This window comes from Liolophura sinensis, chromosome 13 (assembly GCF_032854445.1).
Source record: "Liolophura sinensis isolate JHLJ2023 chromosome 13, CUHK_Ljap_v2, whole genome shotgun sequence".
Taxonomy (NCBI): Eukaryota; Metazoa; Mollusca; class Polyplacophora; order Chitonida; family Chitonidae; genus Liolophura; species Liolophura sinensis.
In genome coordinates, this window is record NC_088307.1 from 17,495,903 (window position 1) to 17,520,288 (window position 24,386).

The 24,386-nt window shown below is 40.6% G+C and overlaps 1 protein-coding gene across 1 annotated transcript in view; it reads right to left on the reverse strand.

Annotated features, from left to right (window-relative positions):
- The window catches only part of LOC135480935 (hemicentin-1-like), a 114,193-nt gene that overhangs the window by 34,967 nt on the left and 54,840 nt on the right, over positions 1-24,386 (reverse strand). The window contains exons 17-34 of the mRNA XM_064760866.1: positions 23,758-24,042; positions 22,776-23,054; positions 22,012-22,290; positions 19,999-20,283; positions 19,144-19,247; positions 17,867-18,047; positions 15,779-16,063; positions 14,814-15,086; positions 14,214-14,357; positions 12,719-12,847; positions 11,153-11,342; positions 7,239-7,321; positions 6,720-6,910; positions 5,319-5,433; positions 3,827-3,959; positions 2,326-2,366; positions 1,714-1,845; positions 267-451 (exon numbers count right to left, since the gene is read on the reverse strand). Of these exons, the coding sequence (XP_064616936.1) occupies positions 267-451; positions 1,714-1,845; positions 2,326-2,366; positions 3,827-3,959; positions 5,319-5,433; positions 6,720-6,910; positions 7,239-7,321; positions 11,153-11,342; positions 12,719-12,847; positions 14,214-14,357; positions 14,814-15,086; positions 15,779-16,063; positions 17,867-18,047; positions 19,144-19,247; positions 19,999-20,283; positions 22,012-22,290; positions 22,776-23,054; positions 23,758-24,042 (3,314 nt within the window). The remainder of the gene's footprint in view (positions 1-266; positions 452-1,713; positions 1,846-2,325; positions 2,367-3,826; positions 3,960-5,318; positions 5,434-6,719; positions 6,911-7,238; positions 7,322-11,152; positions 11,343-12,718; positions 12,848-14,213; positions 14,358-14,813; positions 15,087-15,778; positions 16,064-17,866; positions 18,048-19,143; positions 19,248-19,998; positions 20,284-22,011; positions 22,291-22,775; positions 23,055-23,757; positions 24,043-24,386) is intronic.

Below are 24,386 nucleotides of genomic sequence, written 5' to 3' on the forward strand. Positions count from 1 at the left end.
ATGCGAAAAGGTTGAAGAATTACAGTGCCTTTCCTAAAATTCCTGGTCACAAATATACTTAACACTTCTGGCTCCAATCTGAGACTAAACTGCATCTTTCAATAATATAAGTCTACATTTATCAACTTAGGAACAAAAATGTATGACAATATCACATTATAACGGCCTTAAGGCATAATCATTTATTCAATATCCTGCTTAAACCAACCCTGCTTAAACCAACCCTGATGACAATCACAAGTAGTTAGTACACTTTAGGTACATACTGTGGACTGATAAATAACAAGCGATCCGTTGGAGAGCTGTTGAATGCGCTCGGACAGTTGAAGGGGACGACCATTCTTCGTCCAGAAAATTTTGGGTGCAGGGTCGCCACCTACAGAGCAGGAGAGGACAACTCTTTCTGCGACTGTCACAGCCCGATTTCCCTGCGGTATCACATTGGGTGGAACTAGAATGTGACAAAATAAGAATAAACTTTAAGAAACACCAACTGAAAATGTGTGGTTATATTTATTTCACTATTTCATAATTATTTCATGCCCCCATAAATCTGCATCCACATAATATTTACACCATATTTAAATGGAAAGTGTTCACCTGGACGAAAATGATGAAATAAATCACATTCTTAAATCCTTGTCATTTTTAGCACATTTATCACATTCTTAAACCCTTGTCAGTTTTAGTACAGATGTTATTGAATGCCAGTTAAACTTTCACACAAAATAGAAAATTTCTTTAGGGTAGAAACTTCGTATGATCATGAATTATTATAGAGAAAGGCTAAATTCTGACATTTTCACCACCCGTTACTCAGTACTCAAAATGCTGCATGTATGTATTTTATTTTATTTAGCCAATACATGTATACGGGACCATTTTTAGTCAATACATGTATCCAGGACCATTTTTAGCCAATACATATATCCAGGAACATTTTACCTTTTTTAGCCAATACATGTATCCAGGAACATTTTTAGCCAATACATGTATCCAGGAACATTTTCAGCCAATACATGTATCCACGAACATTTTTAGCCAATACATGTATCCACGAACATTTTTAGCCAATACATGTATCCACGAACATTTTTAGCCAATACAGGTATCCATGAACATTTTTAGCCAATACATGTGTACAGGAACATTTTATCTTTTTTAGTCAATACATGTATCCATGAACATTTTTAGCCAATACATGTATCCACGAACATTTTTAGCCAATACATGTACACAGGAACATTTTTAGCCAATACAGGTATCCATGAACATTTTTAGCCAATACATGTGTACAGGAACATTTTTAGCGAATATATGTATCCAGGAACATTTTCAGCCAATACATGTATCCACGAACATTTTTAGCCAATACATGTATCCAGGAACATTTATCCAGGAACATTTTTAGCCAATACATGTATCCAGGAACATTTTAGCCAATACATGTATCCAGGAACATTTTTAGCCAATACATGTATCCAGGAACATTTTCAGCCAATACATGTTTCCACGAACATTTTTAGCCAATACATGTATCCAGGAACATTTTTGGCTGATGACGATTTTCATACTTTTATCAAAGCTGTCTAAAAAAACCATAAGAACGAATTCCTAAAATGCCATCTTCTAAAACCAAGATTCTACAGGCTTTATGCCAACCTGATTTATATTTATGGCTGACTGATCACAGGTCCTGTCAGAGATTCTCACCTTTGACGAGCACTGTGTTACTGGTCTGCTCTAGCCCAGCTTGGTTCTCAGCGATACATGTGTACCTCCCAGCATCCTCTCTGTAGGCACTGCGCACGGTGTACTTGCTACGCCCGTTCACACTGGGCGGTGCTGTAGTATAACACAAATCAGGGTCAGGTACAAATGAAGTATAGAATTCAGGATGTTACCAGAAAAAGATGAGGAGACAATTTCAAACATACAAACTGCATTTTAGACATAATGATTCCCAAATTACCAATGGGGATAAACAAATGCTGTTGCGTTGGTCTTATGTGCTTGTGAACGTGAAATAAGGACATGACTCAACTGGAGTCGTACTATGTCCACTCCATGAAAACTATTTAATCTTATAGTTGTAAGGCCATCAGCGACTGCGACCAACTCCTCACGAACAGTTGAGTCGCATTTCAAGTGTTCGTGCACGCAGCACATTACATGCAGCGCATTACACGCAGCGCATTACATCCAGTGCATTACACACAGCGCATTACACCCAGAGCATTACACGCAGCGCATTACACGCAGCGCATTACAACAAGCCCATTTCACTTGTTGGCTGAATTTGAGCCTTGTAATCTCATGATTTACCCCTGATCACATGCATTTGGTTGAATCTGCAGAAATTGTCTCTGTTTAACACAAGAAGGAATTATTATTTTTTTATTTATCCAATTGTTGCTTTAATTGTAGCACTATAATCAAGAACTTTTTACTTATATGACAGTGAGGGGATAAAACTTAGATAAAACTTTTTGCTGGTTACTAGTGAACTGTCAACAGGTTTGATGAACAGATATGAACCCAATATTGTCAGTAAATCAAGTGGTCTAAAACTGCATTAAGGCCATTACTGCTGACTGTTTATTGTCACCAAGTCCCAACAAACGATGATAGCGGATGAAATGGGAAGGCAGCACATATTTTAATCTGTGAAGTGGGGCTCGTTTGAAGCAGGATCTCGAACCATTGTTACCTCAGATATGGGCTGCTGCACAACATTTACACTGTTACAATTTATGTATGTATGCTTGGGGATTAAAGGAGAAGAAAACTTAAAAACATGACATTATGGGCTGAAAAGAGCACATTTTTTTCTATCTGGTGGTGCCTGCTGCATAATTTTGCGATTTTTCCTTGCCATACACGGAAAGTCTGAAAATGGCAAAGCTGGCATAAATCACTGAGTCCATCTCCTCCTCCATCTTTAACACCCTGTAATTTATGCTGAGGGTGTGTTTGCCTCTCAGCCAATGAGAGTCGTTAAAACTGCCGGCTTGTTCAAGTAAACTTGGAACCTACGTCCTACATTCCGGTTACCTGATCGTCAAGTGGAAAACAAACTGTACTGTTAAGTACCTTCTGGGAGGAAGAGTTCTACCCGAAATGTATGAACTGCACTTCTTTGGTTTCTGACAGAAATTCTCCTCCTAGCACAGAATACTTCAGGACTAGTTCTTAGGCAAAATGGAGTTGCCCACAGGGGATTTTGGCACTGACTTTATTTATAATTTATCGGCTAGAGGTACATATTTGAATTTTTTTATGGCATGCACCTGCAAGGAAATGCATACTCTTTTCAATGGTATTTGTTTGTAATTTAAGTTTTCTTCTCCTTTAACATCGCACTTAACAATTTTTTCTGGAATATACAATTGGGTGTGCGTACATATATTGTGTCTTCTTGTGCCAGGGCGAGTCAATGCCGTCAAAGTGCTGCATCCAATGAAGTATCATGACAAAGACACCAGACATGACACTGCACCCAGTCACATTATGCTGACACCGTGCCAACCAGTCATGTTCCCTCTAACCTCTCAGCGCTGAGCACCAGTTGAGGCAGCAGTAAGTGCCATTATTAAGTCTTTGGTATGACGTGACCCAGGTTACAGTATGAGTTACAGTATGAGTTACAGTATGAGTTACAGTATGAGTTTCTACTGAACTGTTGTTTTGTCTTCTTATTCTTGTGATGACCTGGGATGTTAGACGGCCCTAAAATGGCATCTGGGTCCACACTGCTGTCTGCCACTTCCCCATTAAAGACTCAATAACCATTTTTGAGAACAGTCGAGGATTGATACGAACTTACAGGGGGACATCTTCTCCATTACGCTGCCATCTGATGGACGGGACGGGGATGCCATGGGCCTCACAGTGAAGCACCAGTCTACCTCCGGTGCTGACCTCTGTATCTCTGGGGACCACCTTGAAGACCGGGGGAACTGCAACATAACAACAACAACACAAGCTTTGTAATTAGCATATAAATAAGCAAAAACGGGGGCAATGACCGTGGAGCCTCCCACTAATGCTGTCATTGTGAGTTCAAAGCTGGCCTCCTCTCCAGCTGTATGTTGGAAGGTCAGCCAGTGACCTGCAGACGGTCGTGGGTTTCCCTGGGCTCTGCCTGGTTTCCACGTGGCTCTGCCTGGTTTCCACGTGGCTCTGCCTGGTTTCCACTGAGCTCTGCTGACCGCAGGAGTACATGTGAAGTATTCATGAGTATGACGTAAAACAACAATGAAATAAATAAATAAATATACAAGCAAAACAACATAATCCTACATTATCAATAATGTGCAAAAAATTCAACCATTTGTATATCAGATTCACATGCCCAAAGAAAAAAAAAAACAAAAATATTAGCAAAATATATGGTAGTTTCGGAAATCATTTTTGTCGTGCACGTCAGAGTGTAGGTATTTTTAATACATGGTCAACAAAACAACTTTTAAAGAACTTTCTGTTGACATATGTTCATTCTAGTATTTCTTGCTTTCACTTACAATTACTACAGAAGTTCACTTAAAATTTGGTAGGAAGGCTTCCAAAGAGCTCGCCTGTAGAAGACACATGGATGCAAAATTGTAGCTCGATAAATAAGTACCGAGGTAGCGAATTTGTTAATTTATGGTATTTAATTCAGAGCATCGATGATGGAACATCCCTAGTGTGTCATTGTGCCTTACATGTCTGTCAGACTTCAGGGACAGCTTGTGCCCCAAAAATCTGCAGTGTACTTTCACTTTAGAAGGCTTAGATTTTGAATGATAGCATCTAAACACAAAAATTTTCATGTAAGAAATATACACGTGTATATGTAAATAGCAAGACACCATTTGCTTTGTTTCCTGCTGTTGGCGTGTAAGCCATTTACACACTCGATTGAAAAATGATTTATTTAAATGGACCTAGTATACCACCATATACTATTCCTGAGCTTTGGGACAAATTTCCTACTTGAATGACAAGGGGGATATAATATTCCAGTACACATATGTACAGGCTTTGTATATTTTCCCCGGGGAAATAGCCTACAGGTACATGGCACCAAAGTATACCCTTCGGGCGTAACATTTCGCCCACAAAAGTGCATTATCAGAGGCAAATAAAATGTCACAAAATATTTTGGGGGGGGGGGGGGGGCTGAAACCTACAATTTTCTAGTAGAATATTATCCCATGTTCCAAGCAAACCTCAAAACACCTTTCTATTAAAATCAATAGAACTCTGAGGATCAGGAAAAACGGACAAGTTAGTCAGGGACAAAATTGATGGTCACTTAGGGTATGTCACTATACCTTGGACTCTGAGAGAGATCTCATTGGTGTCCTTGCCGGCCAGGTTTGTAGCAATACACCTGTATCTACCTGTATCACCTGGCTGAAACAATGTCAAATACCAATAATATAAATATCATAATACCATATCATAATTTGGTATAAAAAAAAACTACCATTATTAATGGCCATTCATAGATTCCAAACCACAGATAAACTGATGGTCAAATTTCTATAATGTATCCCAGGAATAGTAATTGTACTCACATGTTTTAGGAACTAAAAAAAAATGCCAACCTTCTGCAATGCATTATTCTTAGTAAAACGTTTGAAACACTGGATTTTCCATTAGTTATTTTTAAAAAGTTCGCAGATTTAAAAAAACAAACCTATGAATGAGTTAGTGGATACACAACCTTTGTAATGAAAGTCCCCATGTATATATGTACACATGTACATACCTGCTTGACAGACGGCTGATAAAAGACAATTCCATATTGATGTACATTTCAGCTGGACAGCTCAATTTACAATCTTTTTATCAACATTAACAAGTGCAGTATTTACTTATTTATTTGATTGGTGTTTTGCGTCGTACTCAGGAATATTTTCACTCATACGACGACGGCCAGCGTTATGGTGGGAGGAAACCGGGCAGAGCCCAGGGGAAACCCACGACCATCCGCAGGTTGCTGACAGACCTTCCCTCGTACGGCTGGAGAGGAAGCCAGCACGAGCTGGACTTGAACTCACAGCAACCGCATTGGTAATAAGTGCAGTAATTTGTCTGAGTTATAGAGAGGGCTGTACGAACATAACAAAGGAAAAGTCTTGTGACACTACGCTTTTTTTTTACAGATCTGTACACAAAATATTTGTGAACCTTATGTATCCATGTGGTCATTCTAACTCAAAATATTCTGAGTACATTAGAAACACAAAGACATCAGCTGTACTGTCATCAAGTCATTAACTACATAATTAATACAGTCCATAAAGAAAAGAGAGAAGAATTTTAATCCTTTAAAACTTAAATGACTTAATGTAAAACTTACATTTGGAGAGACAGGAGATCGAGACATGAATGCAAAACTTCAGTTCAATACATAAAGTACTGAAATTGTGAATTTGGTAATTTATGGTAATTAATATGCACACAGATCATTAGCGATGGAACATCTCCCTTGTGTCATCCCGGTTAAAATGTATGTAAAACTTCTAGTAAATACATGCTGTACTTTTTGAGATACAACCCCTAACATTTTGTCAAACTTTAATTCTAACACACAACACACGAGAGGAATTTGTTAATTTACGGTATTTAATATATACACACAGTATCAACGATGGAATGTCCCCCACCTGTTATGTTTGCTCAGGTGCAGTTTTCACTGATCTACATGTAGCTGTCCTAGCACCTACCTCCACATTCTGAATAGTGAGAGATCCGTCTTCAGCTTTCTCGTACTTCCCCAGGGTGAATCTGAAGCGTCGCCCGTTCTTCCTCCACTTGAGTTGGGGGGTGGGGTAACCGTGAGCCTTACAGGGCAGGCTGGCTGTGCCACCCTCCCTTATGGTCATGATACGAGAAGTCTCTTCAATCCTGGGTGGAACTGACCAAAACAATCAATACATGGACTTCACTAAAGCCAGTCTCTTTTTACTGAAAATTGTACATAATTTTTGTATATGTACGGTAATTGACTTACAAATATTTCACAAAAAGCGCACTTTTAAAATCGAATAAACGCCATAAAATATTACCTTTGGTACTTTATATACTACGGTATCATCCTACCTTCCGAGCAAACCTCAAAACATCCTTCTAAAATCATGCAGATCTCTCAGTATCGGGCCAAATGTACACCTTAGTTATGGGCGAATCCCAAAAAAGGGTTGATTTCCATCAACTTAGGTGTACTTTTAGAAGGGTTAACTGACCTTGAACCTCTAGGGTCATGTCTATTGTCTCCTGGCCGGCCTTGTTTTTGGCAACACACGTGTACACACCAGCATCTTCTGCCCTGAAACAACAACAGCATCAGTCTGATTATATAGGATAGAAAATATGCCACACTCTTCACAAAAGTGCAGCCGTGGTCAAATCAGCACCCAGTCACGAACAGCGGCCTTTAAATGTTTCAGGCTGCAGCTGCCTTCCACGGTCTACAAAATTTCAAGTAACACTTTCTACTTGACATTGTTTTTCCTACAAGTTAGTATGAATTGGGGTGTGATTTTCCAACATAATATACTATCCAAAAAAAGAAACGCATAACCCCGTTTTTTGCGGAGGTGATGCAGTCTTTTCAATTATGCATAACTAAATAAGAATTGCTATTCTGCAAATATTTTTTTACACAGATTAAGGAAGGGTCCATATCTAGACAACAGCTTGAGGTACGACACTCACAATGAGTCTCCCACTTGAGTGGAATGTCAGTATCTGTTGTGACCACCACGGGCACGAATAACAGTTCTGACACGCCTTGTCATGGACTGGATGAGATGCTGGATAGGGGCCTGGGGAATGTTCTGCCACTCCTCCTGCAAACATGCAACTTGCTCTTGAAGCGTTTGGGGTTGAGGTTGACGTTGGCGTAGACATCGATCAAGTTCATCCCACAGATGCTCAATTGGGTCAAGATCCGGGGAACGGGACGGCCAGGGTAGCACATTTACATTGTTTTCGGCAAGGAAGCCCCTTGTGACACGTGCCGTGTGCGGTCTGGCGTTGTCCTGCTGGAACAACTCCCGCTTAACGCCAGTGACAGGTAAGAGGTGTGGCTGCAGGATGGTGTCTCGGTAGCGTACGGCCGTAAGATTTCCCTGAACGTGGACAAGATTTGTACGACCAGTATACGATATTGCTGCCCACATCATCACACTCCCTCCACCAAATCTGTCCACTTGGCGTACGCAGTTAGGGGCATAACGTGAGCACGTCTGTAAACCCGGTTTCTACCATCACGTCTCTGCAATAGGAATCTGGACTCATCACTGAACCAAATGCGTCGCCAGTTGCGTAGATTCCATGCAGTCACGTTGTTACACCATCGGAGGCGATTGGCGTGATGGTGAGGACGCAGCACAATCCCAACATAGGGCCTCCTGGCTCTCAGTCCATGTTCCCTCAGCCTTTTCAGCACTGTCTGACCTGATATCCTCCTCAGTCGCGGTATGCTGGCTGCTGTGCTTTCAGCTGAAGCACAACGGTCACGCAAATGGAGGACCCTTATGTAGCGATCTTGGGCTGCTGTAGTGACACGTGGTCGACCTGAACGCCGACGGTCATTTGTTGTCCCAGTATTGTTGTAGCGGGCAGCAAGCCGTGAAATCGTGCTCTGGCTGACGTGTAGACGCCTAGAAATGGACGATTGGGACTCTCCACCTTGAAGTCTTCCAATGGCAATATTTCTTGTGACAGTGTCAAGACGTGGCATGTTGAATCAGCTTGAAAACACCACTTGAAAGACGCCGATTTCCGGCTCGAAGTTGCGGTTTTATAGTCACACACTGCATGCTTCCCATGCGTAAGTTCGGCGTGTAAGACTGCACGTGATGCAGTGTGGTGCTGTATTTTTTACTTCTTCCAAAAACGGCCTCCAAACTCAACATTTTCAACCAAGAAATGTTTTGAGGAATAAAATGTGTGCTAACTGTGACTATTAACAATATTAAAACACATTTTGCTCATGAAATGAAGACAAAATGTATTTATTTCATTTTAAAATAAAACAAAACACCTATGCGTTTCTTTTTTTGGATAGTATATTTCAATGAAATGGTTATTTAATACAGTATTAGGCATGCAGGTGTTAGATTAAAGTATAGGCCACTGAATGAAAATCAGCAAACTGCTCTTGTATACTGCAAAATCTTGCGACATTTCAATTATAAAAATGGCATTTAACCACTACAATTTACCACTTCACTTCAACATTCCTCACAGTTGTATTTATTTATTTATTTATTTCATTGGTGTTTTACGCAGCAATCAAGAATATTTCACTGGCAATGATGGCAAGCATAGATTTTACCAGAATTTGAAATAAAGCTGTCTTATTTCCAATTTCCTTGTATTTTCCCTATCTCTGTAGGTTAATTTAGTCAGATTATGGTGTTCTAAAGACCCTCCACCTTTCCTGGCAAAATCTATGCTGACAAGCCAATGCTGGTTGTGATGGTTGAATATCAGGGACCAGTCTGCCACACTGTACTGATATTTCCCACCCACACCTGGAGTGTTGACCACTCTCTACTGATATTTCCCACCCACACCTGGAGTGTTGACCAATCACTACTGATATTTCCCACCCACACCTGCAGTGTTGACCATTCACTACTAATATTTCCCACCCACAGCTGGAGTGCTGACCACTCTCTACTGATATTTCCCACCCACACCTGCAGTGTTGACCATTCACTACTAATATTTCCCACCCACACCTGGAGTATTGACCAATCACTACTGATATTTGCCACCCACACCTGGAATGTTGACCACTCTCTACTGATATTTCCCACCCACAACTGGAGTGTTGACCAATCACTACTGATATTTCCCACCCACACCTGGAGTGCTGACCACTCTCTATTGATATTTCCCACCCACACCTGGAGAGTTGACCACTCACTACAGATATTTCCCACCCACAGCTGGAGTGCTGACCACTCTCTATTGATATTTGCCACCCACACCTGGAATGTTGACCACTCTCTACTGATATTTCCCACCCACAGCTGGAGTGCTGACCACTCTCTACTGATATTTCCCACCCACACCTGCAGTGTTGACCATTCACTACTAATATTTCCCACCCACACCTGGAGTATTGACCAATCACTACTGATATTTCCCACCCACACCTGGAATGTTGACCACTCTCTACTGATATTTCCCACCCACAACTGGAGTGTTGACCAATCACTACTGATATTTCCCACCCACACCTGGAGTGCTGACCACTCTCTATTGATATTTCCCACCCACACCTGGAGAGTTGACCACTCACTACAGATATTTCCCACCCACAGCTGGAGTGCTGACCACTCTCTATTGATATTTCCCACCCACAGCTGGAGTGCTGACCACTCTCTACTGATATTTCCTGCCCACACCTGCAGTGTTGACCAATCACTACAGATATTTCCCACCCACAGCTGGAGTGCTGACCACTCTCTACTGATATTTCCCACCCACACCTGGAGTGTTGACCACTCTCTACTGATATTTCCCACCCACAACTGGAGTGTTGACCAATCACTACTGATATTTCCCACCCACACCTGGAGTGCTGACCACTCTCTATTGATATTTCCCACCCACACCTGGAGAGTTGACCACTCACTACAGATATTTCCCACCCACAGCTGGAGTGCTGACCACTCTCTATTGATATTTCCCACCCACAGCTGGAGTGCTGACCACTCTCTACTGATATTTCCTGCCCACACCTGCAGTGTTGACCAATCACTACAGATATTTCCCACCCACAGCTGGAGTGCTGACCACTCTCTACTGATATTTCCCACCCACACCTGGAGTGTTGACCACTCTCTACTGATATTTCCCACCCACAGCTGGAGTGTTGACCACTCTCTATTGATATTTCCCACCCACACCTGGAGTGTTGAACACTCTCTATTGATATTTCCCACCCACACCTGGAGTGTTGACCACTTACTACTGATATTTCCCACCCACTTTTGGAGAGCTGACCACTCTCTACTGATATTTTCCACCCACACCTGGTGTGTTGACCACTCTCTACTGATATTTCCCACCCACACCTGGTGTGTTGACCACTCACTACTGATATTTCCAACCCACACCTGGGGTGTTGACCACTCACCTAGCCACAGGTATAACCAGCCATCCTGACTGAACAGTGCGGTACCGATAATTGTTCACAGATATTTCTACCCCATCTTTCTGCCAGGTAATCTGCGGAGGAGGCTGCCCTGACGATCGGCACGGCAACAGGATGTCCCGATTCTCACGCACAACAAAGTTACGTTTGTCAGCTGTTATAGTCGGGGACACTGGAGAAAAGGGAAAACATCTGTCTCGTTATAACAGCTCATTGACATGCGTCTGGTAAAGTGTAACATTTTATTCATTGATTGTTTGATTGATGTTCATCCTTGTATTTATGAATTTCACATACGGTCAGGTTTGTGAGTGGAGGAAAGCAAAAAGCCCGGAGTGCTTTGGCAAATAACTGAGGAGCATTCCTTTCATCATCCCCAATTTTGTCCTTTGTTCTCCAAAACCAGTGATCATATCTAGTATGAACTACTCTTGACTGAATCTGGGAAGTGAAATGACATTTACTCCTTCATTTCAGTAAATGTGTTGTGTAAATGTAATGACACCGGGGCGATCAAAAAATATTTGTTTTTCTTTCTATACATGCAAGAGTGGCCTCCTGTGAAAAGCAAACATCCCGTTTGAGCTCACAATTCTGTCAGCACTGTTCAGAGCAACACATATGTATGTGTAAGCTCCAGAATCCTCCGCTGAATTTTGGTGTTCTCTGCTTTGGATATTGTGCAAGCAAAGTTTAGCAACGATAAATCCCATATCCCCTTCACCAAGTATGTTAATTCATTTTTTCTTTTTTCACTAGTTTCAATCTTCATGCCTTTGACCATAGGCTTTTTTTCAAAGAGAAATCCAATAATGAAGATGGGCTTTCACTTACCTAACACATCCAGTTTGAGCTGGCGTTCACTTACCTAACACATCCAGTTTGAGCTGGCGTTCACTTACCTAACACATCCAGTTTGAGCTGGCGTTAACTTACCTAACACATCCAGTTTGAGCTGGTGTTCACTTACCTAACACATCCAGTTTGAGCTGGCGTTCACTTACCTAGCACATCCAGTTTGAGCTGGCGTTCACTTACCTAACACATCCAGTTTGAGCTGGCGTTCACTTACCTAACACATCCAGTTTGAGCTGGCGTTAACTTACCTAACACATCCAGTTTGAGCTGGCGTTCACTTACCTAACACATCCACTTTGAGCTGGCGTTCACTTACCTAACACATCCAGTTTGAGCTGGCATTCACTTACTTAACACATCCAGTTTGAGCTGGCAGTCACTTACCTAACACATCCAGTTTGAGCTGGCATTCACTTACCTAACACATCCAGTTTGAGCTGGCGTTCACTTACCTAACACATCCAGTTTGAGCTGGCGTTCACTTACCTAACACATCCAGTTTGAGCTGGCGTTCACTTACCTAACACATCCAGTTTGAGCTGGCGTTCACTTACCTAATGCATCCAGTTTGAGCTGGCGTTCACTTACCTAACACATCCAGTTTGAGCTGGCGATAACTTACCTAACACATCCAGTTTGAGCTGGCGTTAACTTACCTAACACATCCAGTTTGAGCTGGTGTTCACTTACCTAGCACATCCAGTTTGAGCTGGCGTGTGTCTGTACCAGCATTGTTCTGAGCGATACATATGTACACGCCTGAGTCCTTCAGTTGTGACCGACTCAGTCTTAGTGAGCCACTCTCCAAAATCTCCACACCTTTAACCAACAAAATGAACAATACAACACCAAACAATGAAAGCTCTCATCATCTGTAGCCCATCATGGGACAGATTCAATAAGAAATGTTGTCAACTATATTTCAACAATGTTTACCTTTTACACAACTGCTGGTTCTTAAAACAAAAAAAAAAACCTCACCAAAACTTCTCATAAGGAGTTTTTCAATTGGAAGCATCAGATTTATTTATATCGGCTTAATGTACATATAAAACCAAAACCAAAAAAAAAAACATCACTACAATTTGTTACCTATACAATGAGTCTATCTAATGGAAGCATCCTTTTCTTTTTTTGTACTTGTTTGACAAGTTTTATATACCATACTCAAGAATATTTGACTTATATGCCAGTGGATTGTACAAATCTCTAGCCTGATGCTGATTTCACGGACAATTTTTAGAATGAAATCAAATTTTATAACGTTAATATGATGCGTACTTCCAAAATGATCATACTGTGATTCATTTATCAGAACAAAACACAAAATTCCAGGCCCCTGCTGTTCAAAACTGTCCACTGATTTAATACCAAAATTAACTTTAAGGCAAATCTTCAGTTTTGTAACTTTGCCCAAAAACTGTTGTGTGACAGTATATGAAATATGAACTAAATCTGCTGCTGTTTCATTTGTACAACTGTTTTGGTTGCTGGGTTTGGTTAAAATCATAAATATACAATATAACTTGATACTGGTATTAGCTAATACACTTCTGAACAACTGGTCCGTGGGGTTTATAAATAAGGCATTTAATAACTGGATTTGTAAATTTTGAATCAGACAAATCTCCTAACTACATGTATAAGCCAAAGTTAAACACGTGGGAACTGAATCTCAATTTGTGATCCCATTGGTGAACAGGAAGTGGGCTTCCAGCATAAAGGTATTCTTTCACTGAAGTCTCAGGAAGTACAATAAACTATTAATTTCAGCTGAGGAGGTTAGCACTCCAGTGTGACATAATGACCCAGGAGCCTCTCACCAATGTGGTCCCTGTGAGTTAAAGTTCAGCTCATGCCGGCTTCCTTTCCGGTCAAACATGGGAAGGTCTGCCAGCAACCTGCGGATGGTCGTGGGTTTCCCCCGGGCTTTGTTTGATTTCCTCTCATCATAATCCTGGCTGCCATCATATATGTAAAATATTCTTGAGTATGGCGTAAAACACCAATCAAACAAGTAAACAATTTCAGAAAAATATGTCTTTGTGCCGCTCAGAATTTGAAGTCCACTTCAGTTTCAACCCAAAATCAAAGATCTTTAACTTTGATGTTAAGCATTCATGTCAATATTTCACTTCACATAAAAAGGATGCCGAATACTCAGGATAACAATTTAAATAGTTACCAGGCCCCTCTGTCAAAATGGCAGTTCCTTTCTGCCAGTATACTCTTGGTCGGGGTGTCCCTTTGACATCGCAGGGGAGGACAATCTCGTCACCAACAACAACCTGAACTTCGTCAGGGCCGTCCTTTCCTATCTCCGCAGGAACTGAAAACAGAGGTGCATTATGACATCTGATGAAGTTTACCTGATTGTGATGCACAAAAAGGTAAATAATTAGGCTCTCTGTAGAAGGGTAAAGATCACGTGGTCTGTGAAAACTCTGCCATCCGCACAACAAATTTGATGCTTCCTATTTGGTCATTTGGCCAAAAGATTTCATAGGAAGATAAAAACTGCATCTGTTTTGCCTTATTACAAACGTGCGTCATATCTCTGAATATTTATAATAATGCAATATGAAAGAATACAGTTTTTAGTGAAATAAAAGAAAACAATCTGGTGCCTATACCTGCTACCAGTTTTAAAGTAGCCCTGGATACTTCAATGGGCCATGGTGAAAATTATGTTCTTTGCTATCTGTGTAGTCTGTATCAGGTGTTAAAATGTGCGATCTGTATTACGGTGAAAACCTTGCAGTCTGGGTAATGTGTAACCCTTTACCTTCCACTCTCAGGTAGACGTCCCTGGACACGCTACCAGCCTCATTCTCGGCTATACACCTGTAACTCCCAGAGTCGGACACCTGGGCAGAGGTAAACTCCAGAGTGCCTGATCTATGCATGCGGTGGCGCTCCCCGGGCACGGAAAATGGCTCATTGTTCTTGGTCCAAGCGACAACTGGGTTGGGAAGACCAACGCTCTCACACAGCAACAATGTGCGGCTCCCTACAGAGGCGGAGACGTCAGACGGGGCATTCTCAATGGTCGGAGGAACTGCAGACGAACAAGAGTGGGAGAGTGAGTGTTTGGGGTTTAACGTCGTACTCAACAATTTTTCAGTCATATGACGACAAAGGAGTCCTTAAATTGCATGTAATGTGCTTCCTTGTTGCAGGACAGATTTCCACTGCTCTTTCATCTAGTGCTGCTTCACTGAGATGCCCTACCGAAGGCAAGTAAGCCGCCCCACCCAAGCCATTATACCGATAGGGGAGTTGTTGCACTATCCCCTTCATGCTGAACGCCAAGCGAGGAAGTTACAACTTCCTCTTTTAAGGTCTTAGGTGTGACTCTACCAACTGTGCTATCGGGGCCGGTCAGACTAACAGGAAAAGTGTTGCAGTCTATAATTTAGACCAATCACAAACTACTATTCTTTATCCACAACACAACATGTGACATCGTGCTGTCTTGCATACTAGCCACTCGTTAAATCGTTTTTTGAAAAGTGCCGACAGCGTTATTTGTGAATAAAGTTTCATGAAATCAGATTTATGAACTCTTGAGAAAGCAGAACCAGGTTGTCAAAAATTTGACTGACTGATAAATCAACAGATATATAGAGCTATTTTAATAGTCCCAACCAAACACACAACAGTCAATGTGCACATCGAACAGTTAATGATCGCCCACCCTTCTCCTGCCATATTTGTAATGTGACCACACACAGTATTTGTTTGACTTACCCAGGACAGAGACCAGATAATCAATGGACACATTTCCAGCCACATTGCTGGCCACGCAGGTGTAGGTCCCATTGTCCAGAAGCTGGGCACTGGGAATCACCAACTGTCTCCCATCATTTCGAATCCGTACACTCGGGCTACCGTATCTCGGCAAGTTTCGCCTGGATTTCTGCCACTGAATGATTGGTTCGGGGACACCGTTGGCGGGACAGTCGAGCGTCAGAGATTTCTGGAGAATCACACTCTTCTCATGAAGTCTTCCAGAGCCATTGATGGTGGGTGGAACTGTGGGACACAAAGATTCATTGATGAGTTATGGGCGGGACTGTTTGAGCAGACAGAATAGCTGATTGACAAGAGTCCAAATATAAACTGACTGACGATGGACATTACAGACCAGACATTAAACCACACAAACTTACCTATTCATACACAATGCTCACCATGCTATGCCAAACCTACCTATTCACACACAATGCTTACCACGATATGCTAAACTTACCTATTCATACACAATGCTTACCTTGCTATGCTAAACTTACCTATTCATACACAATGCTTACCGTGCTATGCTAAACTTACCTATTCACACACAATGCTTACCGTGCTATGCTAAACTTACCTATTCATACACAATGCTTACCGTGCTATGCTGAACTTACCTATTCACACACAATGCTTACCGTGCTATGCTAAACTTACCTATTCACACACAATGCTTACCGTGCTATGCTAAACTTACCTATTCACACACAATGCTTACCGTGCTATGCTAAACTTACCTATTCACACACAATGCTTACCGTGCTATGCTGAACTTACCTATTCACACACAATGCTTACCGTGCTATGCTAAACTTACCTATTCACACACAATGCTTACCGTGCTATGCTAAACTTACCTATTCATACACAATGCTTACCGTGCTATGCTGAACTTACCTATTCACACACAATGCTTACCGTGCTATGCTAAACTTACCTATTCACACACAATGCTTACCGTGCTATGCTAAACTTACCTATTCATACACAATGCTTACCGTGCTATGCTAAACTTACCTATTCACACACAATGCTTACCGTGCTATGCTAAACTTACCTATTCATACACAATGCTTACCGTGCTATGCTGAACTTACCTATTCACACACAATGCTTATCGTGCTGTGTTAAACTTACCTATTCACACACAATGCTTACCATGCTATGCTAAACTTACCTATTCATACACATTGCTTACCATGCTATGCTCTAGCCTGAATACACAGTATCCAGCACCATAATTTCTAATGAAAGTTCTGAGATGCTGGATTTACAAACTTTTAGTAAAACTGGCCTCCTATTGTGAAGAAAGGAAACCATTATTAACGATGAAAATTAGCGATCAATGGCATGCCAGAGCCGGTTTTAAACCCATGTCTGTTGCTTTTATAATACATACATCAACTATAATCACAAACCGTAAACTCTGATAAACCAAACGTGTCACACACAAACACACACATCTTTACGGCATTTACACTAACATATATGCACTTACGTTTTCAATCTGAATGCTTTACTTGATAAAGTTCTACCAAAACTCTATGTAATGGCTGTTGCTGAAAACTTCGGCTTTGAGCGTCGCGAAGTGTACCATGCACATGCATCCTGGAAAAGAAGATTTAACACCAAACATGCACCGTGACTGAACAAAAGGGAGATAACTTGTATCGGTTTTCTGCAAATTGTCTTGGATTTTTTCTAATTCTGAACCGTGTATCTTTTGCCATGTAATCTTGTATATTACCAATTCGGTTTTCCAAGTGACACACAATCTACGTTAGATTATACTGGAAAAGTGCTCTGGCTGTACATGGGTGGGTCTGCCAGCAACCTGCTCGGATTCCTCCCACCAAAATGCTGCTTGAGAACAACGTAAAACACCAATTACAAACAATCAAACCAGCACAGTAAGTCTTAGCACAAATCAAAAAGCCAAGCAGCTCTGTTTTGATCTATTGGTACAAAATGCCAGAAGCATAAAGTTTTATGACCTGCATTCCCAAAATGGCCATGAACAAAAACTCACAAACCAAGCCATACCAAGAACCTCCAAATTGTAGTGTTTGTCTACGGCGCCAGCTTGATTTTGTGCTCTGCATGTATATCGTCCGGCGTCTCCAACACCTATGTTTACGATCTGTAAAGTTCCTCCATTGTCCAGAATTCTGATACGTTGATCTGATGCAGTGTTCACTTCCTGTCTGTCCTTCAACCATGTGATCTGAAAAAAAGATTATCACGTAGACAGGTTGAGCTTTTCACCAACGGCTGTCCACTTTGAATCAACTTAATTACCCCCTCCCCCCACCACCAATTTTATTTTCTTTATTCTTTTGGCCTCTAACTACCTTTTATTCAGTGTCTTCTCAGTGCAACTTTTAACCAAAAACTTTCAGCCTATTTTTTAATACGAGAAAATTGAACCAACTGACATACTAAATAAGCTTATAGTACCTCTTCTGTACTCTTTTATACTTTAATGGTGACGTAATGATGACATGAATACAGTGACCGAAATATTGATCATATGATGATCCTAATATTCGGGGTAACATTCATCATATTTTGGAACTGAGGTCAATTTCACAAAGCGATTTAAGTCAAAATTTGAAATACGCTTTTGTAGCTTATTTTAGAGCACCATAAATTAAGATTTTGACCACCTCAGTAAGAGGACTAATGTGTCAAATTATAGTTTTCAGTACCGCACACTAAATGACTTTGTGGAATCGACCCCTGAAGCTCCAGGGTCACATCCATAGGTGCTTTGGGCAAAAAAATAATAATGGAAGCATAGTAATTATTACAGGCTGGAAGAAAAGTATAATTTACATACGAGTGACACCTTAAAGAGGGAAGTAGTTTTGGTATGCTAATTAAAAACATCAATGACAAACGGTTATACACTACAGGCATTATTATTAAATTCCTTTTGATTTTGGTCTATTTGGTTTTTGGAAAGATCTTTTCAAGGAAATCATGAAACCAGGTATAGAAGAGCACTCTTAGTTCTTAAAAAGAAAAAGATAACAAATAAAATAACCATACTCATAGTTATTTTGAAAGAGGGATTGAAACAGACATTAACAGCCACGAACATTTTTTACTGATCTGCTGGGTGGCTCGTCAGAAACAAGTGAGTTCTGCAGTTATAGAAATCACTGGCATCTGATTGGTCCAAATTGATAACATGGCGATGATTTTGCTTGTTTTCAACTGTAACATCACTATGATGAAAAAAATAAAAAAATTGGTGATTTATAAACTTTATGTGGGATGTTTTATAAGAATACATGAATATATTTATATATACATACCTCTGGCTCAGGGCTACCTGATGCCTTACACACCAGGTTGACAGCTTCCAGAACAACCACAGACAACTTCTCAATTACCCTCTGATCGTCCATCAGTGGAGGCACTGGATTTGACAAAACAATGCAACAAAACTGATCAAAATTTTGTGCACTGAAACTGATTGGAACCAAACTGTAATTATATAGTAAACTTAATGAAATACTAGTATAACAAAAGATGCATCTACCGAATCTATCAATTTGTTTTTCTGTTTTAAAAGTCAAGAAGCTTGGTCACTAAGTTCAAATGCTTCGAAACCCAAAATGAATCACCGCATAGACATTTAATTGAACTATTGTGTAACAGAATTAAACACATGACAAACTTGCACAGTGATTAACATTGCAAAATCTTAACTTGGATGCTGAGTCTCTGTCCTATTATACACCATAGTGTTTAGCTGTTCTGATCTTGGATGGTGATTTTGTAACAAGGCCCGCCAATTGGATACTCCAGTCTTTTCGTTTCTAACTACAGCGACTTGAATAAGTCGATGGTCGAAGTGAAGTCCCCGATAAAACCGAACATTTAATTGTTCACTCAAAGCCGAATACATGTCAGTAGACATCTGGAAGCCTCAACTTTACAGACAACGTCTATAATAACACCACAATTTTTTGGCCATAGTCTTTATTGTGCCTGACCTTGGGCAGTGATTTGTAACATGGACCAGTAATTGGACACTCGAGTCTTTTACCTTGGAAAGTGAGTTTGTAACTTCTTTAATCCTTGCACACAGTTACAGTTGCTGAGTTTCTAACTTGACGATAGTTTTACCTGGAAGAGTAACATATTTGGAAAGGACTAAGTTTTACCTTGGACAGTGAGTTTGTAACTTGTTTCTATCTGACCAGCCACATTTGTTGCCATGCAGCTGTAACGACCTCCGTCTGACACCTGTGCGCGAGATACCTCCAGACGTTTCCCATTGGCCAAGGTGCGGAGGTTAGGGTAGGGAAAGTCAAGCAAAGGCTGGCGATCCTTTAGCCACATGACAGATGGCTCAGGGGTCCCCGTAACGGGACAGTCGAGGGTGATGGTGAGATTCTGGATCACACTCAGCTCTTTCTCCACACCAGCGTCTTCCAGGTGAGGCGGAACTATACAGGTACAAAACAGGGGAGTTAACCTATGTAAGAACTAAACCCATAGCATACAAGTATAAATATTACACTGTGGTCAATGTGAAGGAGAACTATTTAGCACTTAAGTCTTACTACATAGCTTATTTGCTAACCTTATTTATTTTATTTTATTTGAACTTTATTTATATTTTATTTATTAAGGCCATGCCCCAGATTACCAGGACATCAGTAAGCGCTCATGAAATCCAGCCTTGTGCCCTAACCTAGCATTCTCCTCTCCCATGGTCAACAGAAATTATATGACTTTCTACAATGTGTTCGGAATTACATTTCATTTCTCACATGATTAAATTTTAAGATAAGTTAAAAATGGGCAATGCCCATATAACTCAAGACAAACTCTACACTATACCTCACAATGTCAAGACAAACTCTACACTATACCTTACAATGTCAAGACAAACTCTACAATATACCTCACAATGTCATGACAGACTCTACACTATACCTTACAATGTCAAAACAAACTCTACACTATACCTCACAATGTCATGACAAACTCTACACTATATCTCACAATGTCAAGACAAACTCTACACTATACCTCACAATGTCAAGACAAACTCTACACTATACCTCACAATGTCAAGACAAACTCTACACTATACCTCACAATGTCAAGACAAACTCTAAACTATACCTCACAATGTCATGACAAACTCTACACTATACCTCACAATGTCAAGACAAACTACACACCATACCTCACAATGTCATGACAAACTCTACACTATACCTCACAATGTCAAGACAAACTCTACACTATATCTCACAATGTCAAGACAAACTCTACAATATACTTCACCATGTCAAGACAAACTCTACACTATACCTCACAATATCAAGACAAACTCTACAATATACCTCACAATGTCAAGACAAACTCTACACTATACCTCACAATGTCAAGACAAACTCTACACTATACCTCACAATGACAAGACAAACTCTACACTCTATCTCACAATGTCAAGACAAACTCTACAATATACCTCACAATGTCAAGACAAACTCTACACTATACCTCACAATATCAAGACAAACTCTACAATATACCTCACAATGTCAAGACAAACTCTACACTATACCTCACAATATCAAGACAAATTCTACAATATACCTCACAATGTCATGGCAAACTCTACACTATACCTCACAATGTCATGATAAACTCCACACCATACCTCACAATGTCAAGACAAACTACACACCATACCTCACAATGTCATGACAAACTCTACAATATACCTCACAATGTCAAGACAAACTCTACACTATACCTCACAATGCCATGACAAACTCTACACCATGCCTCACAATGTCATGAAAAACTCTACACTATACCTCACAATGTCATGACAAACTCTACACCATACCTCACAATGTCAAGACAAACTCTACACCATACCTCAGAATGTCAAGACAAACCCTACACTACACCTCACAATGTCATGACAAACTCTACACCATACCTCACAATGTCATGACAAACTTTCCGGGCATACTCAACACACAGGATTTACGTGGCAAGATTACTGGCCCTGCATGCCACATTACAGAACCTCAAACAATCTCGTATGTAAACATTTATAATACATATTTGATTAACTAAAACAGCATGAGCATTCTCTGGACCTTATTTTCAGAAATAAAAAATCATTCTCATTGAAAATGTTTTCTCACCTAATACCTCTAGATTAAAATCCCTTTGAAGTTCACCAGCAGCATTGAAGGCTATACAGGTATACCTGGCTGAGTCAGACACCTGAGCCTGGAGAATTTGCACCTGTTTACCCTGCTGGAGGATAGAACGAGAGGGTGTCTCCCTGAGAGGCTGCCCGTCAATTAGCCAGTTTATCGTAGGGGGCGGGAGTCCAGACACAGGGCACTCTAATAACACTGTACGGTTGACAATCACCTTAGGATTGTTCACCAAGTTGGATTCGTCAATGGTCGGTGGCACTGATGGTAACAAAAACATACACGAACATGTAGTGTACAAGCAAAAAGTCAAAACACAATATGGTTAGTTAAGGATTTTTTTTGCATTTATGTCAATAATCTTTCACTAATGCTTTCACAGATTTCACTGTTGTCTGAACTAGAATTTCCAGGAACTGGGCCCAACATCTCAGAATGGACTGAGAAATGCCTAACCACTATTCCAATGTTACATATAACACAAACAATAAAAGGAAAAAAATGGAAACTATTACTTGTTGATCCAAAAGTTTTATACAAAAAAATTTAACAGAGGCAGATTCCACACTGTTTGCGTAATTTTGATTAAAACGATTAATCATGTTTTAACTGTTCTTCAGATTTTCAAAGAATATTCATTATTCACAACCAAATTTCTGACTATTTTCAAACTTCAAAACCTTTTTGTATTTTAAAACCGATAAACAAAAAAAAAAGGTGCTGTTTTGAAATAATCCTTAACTCACACTGTACACTGAGGTCAAAGTCCACACGATCCTCCCCTGCTGGGTTTGTAGCGATGCATGAATACTTGGCTGAGTCACCCTCTTGGGAATTCGTAATCTGGAGCTGTAAGCCACCTGCTAGCACCTGAATGCGAGGTGTCTCCACCAGGGGGCGCTCATCCTTCAGCCAGGCAATGTTTGGGGATGGAATTCCCGTGGCTGGACACTGCAGGACGATGCTACGTGTCAAGATAACGCTTGGTGATGTGTCCAAACCAGAGAGGTCAATGCGGGGCGGAACTAAGGGTCAGTGATTAAGAACAAGAGCTAAAATGTTTATAAGATTAGGGTTGAGAGTGCTTTTCATCAGAATTGAGTCCTCAAAAAACAATGCACACTTATCCATGACTAACAGTTCCACATTTCACCTAAAGTTTTACATTTTTCAAATGACACATTTTACTTGATTCTGATTGAGTTATTCACCTTTCTTTTTTTTAAATTTTTTTATAAAAAGTATCATTTTAAAGTCTTTATGTGCTTCTGAAAGTGCTTTTTACATACCAAACTTGAAATATAGTCTATACATTTGTGGACAAAAAAATTTGTATACTGACTTACCCTAACTCATGTACTTTTGTTTGTTAATCACCCCACTATTACTTTGTCTGGCTTTATTTACTGACTCCATGTATAACAATACACTGACCACTTTCACTTTCACTTTCACTTTATAGGTAGCAGTCAGGCTGACAGGTACAAGATACTCAAGTATGAGTAAAACCACTGCTCTTAGCCTACCCCTCCAATTCTCCAAAAAAAGTCCCAGCAACTTTTTATCTCTTGCATAAATTTTAAACACTGTTTCATGTAAATGGGTGCCTGACAAACCTCCTAACACACAGCTACATTTGTGCACAGAAACTCATTGGTCAATGGCTAAATAACTTGAGTCAGACGCCTAGACACTATTCCCATATGTATGTTTTTTTTTTCTTTTTACCTTGCACATCCAAAATGTAGTTTTTCTCTGCTTGTCCAGCCTCGTTGATGGCGATACAGGCGTACTGTCCAGCATCAGTCAGCTTGGCCTGCACAATACGAAGCTGACGACCATTGCCCACAAGCTGCAGGTGGGGCTCTCGCTCAAACTGAACCGCTTGACCGTTCCGTAACCATGACAACCGTGGTTCAGGAGTTCCAGATGCAGGACAATTCAGAACAGTTGATTGGTTGACAATGACGGTGGGTCGCGGGTCAACGTCAACATTTGAAATGGTCGGAGGAACTGAAACATCAAAAATGAGAAGTCATTTTAGTGTGTTCGAGGAAGACATTTGATTTATTTGATTGGTGTTTTACTTTGTACTCTGAAAGATATTTGAAACACAGGTGTATGTAGTTGTGGACCAAACACAAGAACAACCTTTCTTTTCTTGATTCACAGAAGACCCCCGCTTAATGGATCCAACAAATACGATGTCCTCCCACACCTTATCGTGACAATGTTACTTTCCATTCCATTCCTTGTGTCCACTCCGGTTTACCTTCTTGCAACAGTACTGCTTCTGATTGGTCAATTGCCTGTTCTTGATTGACAGTTCAGAAAGTTTAAAACGGTGCACAAAACCT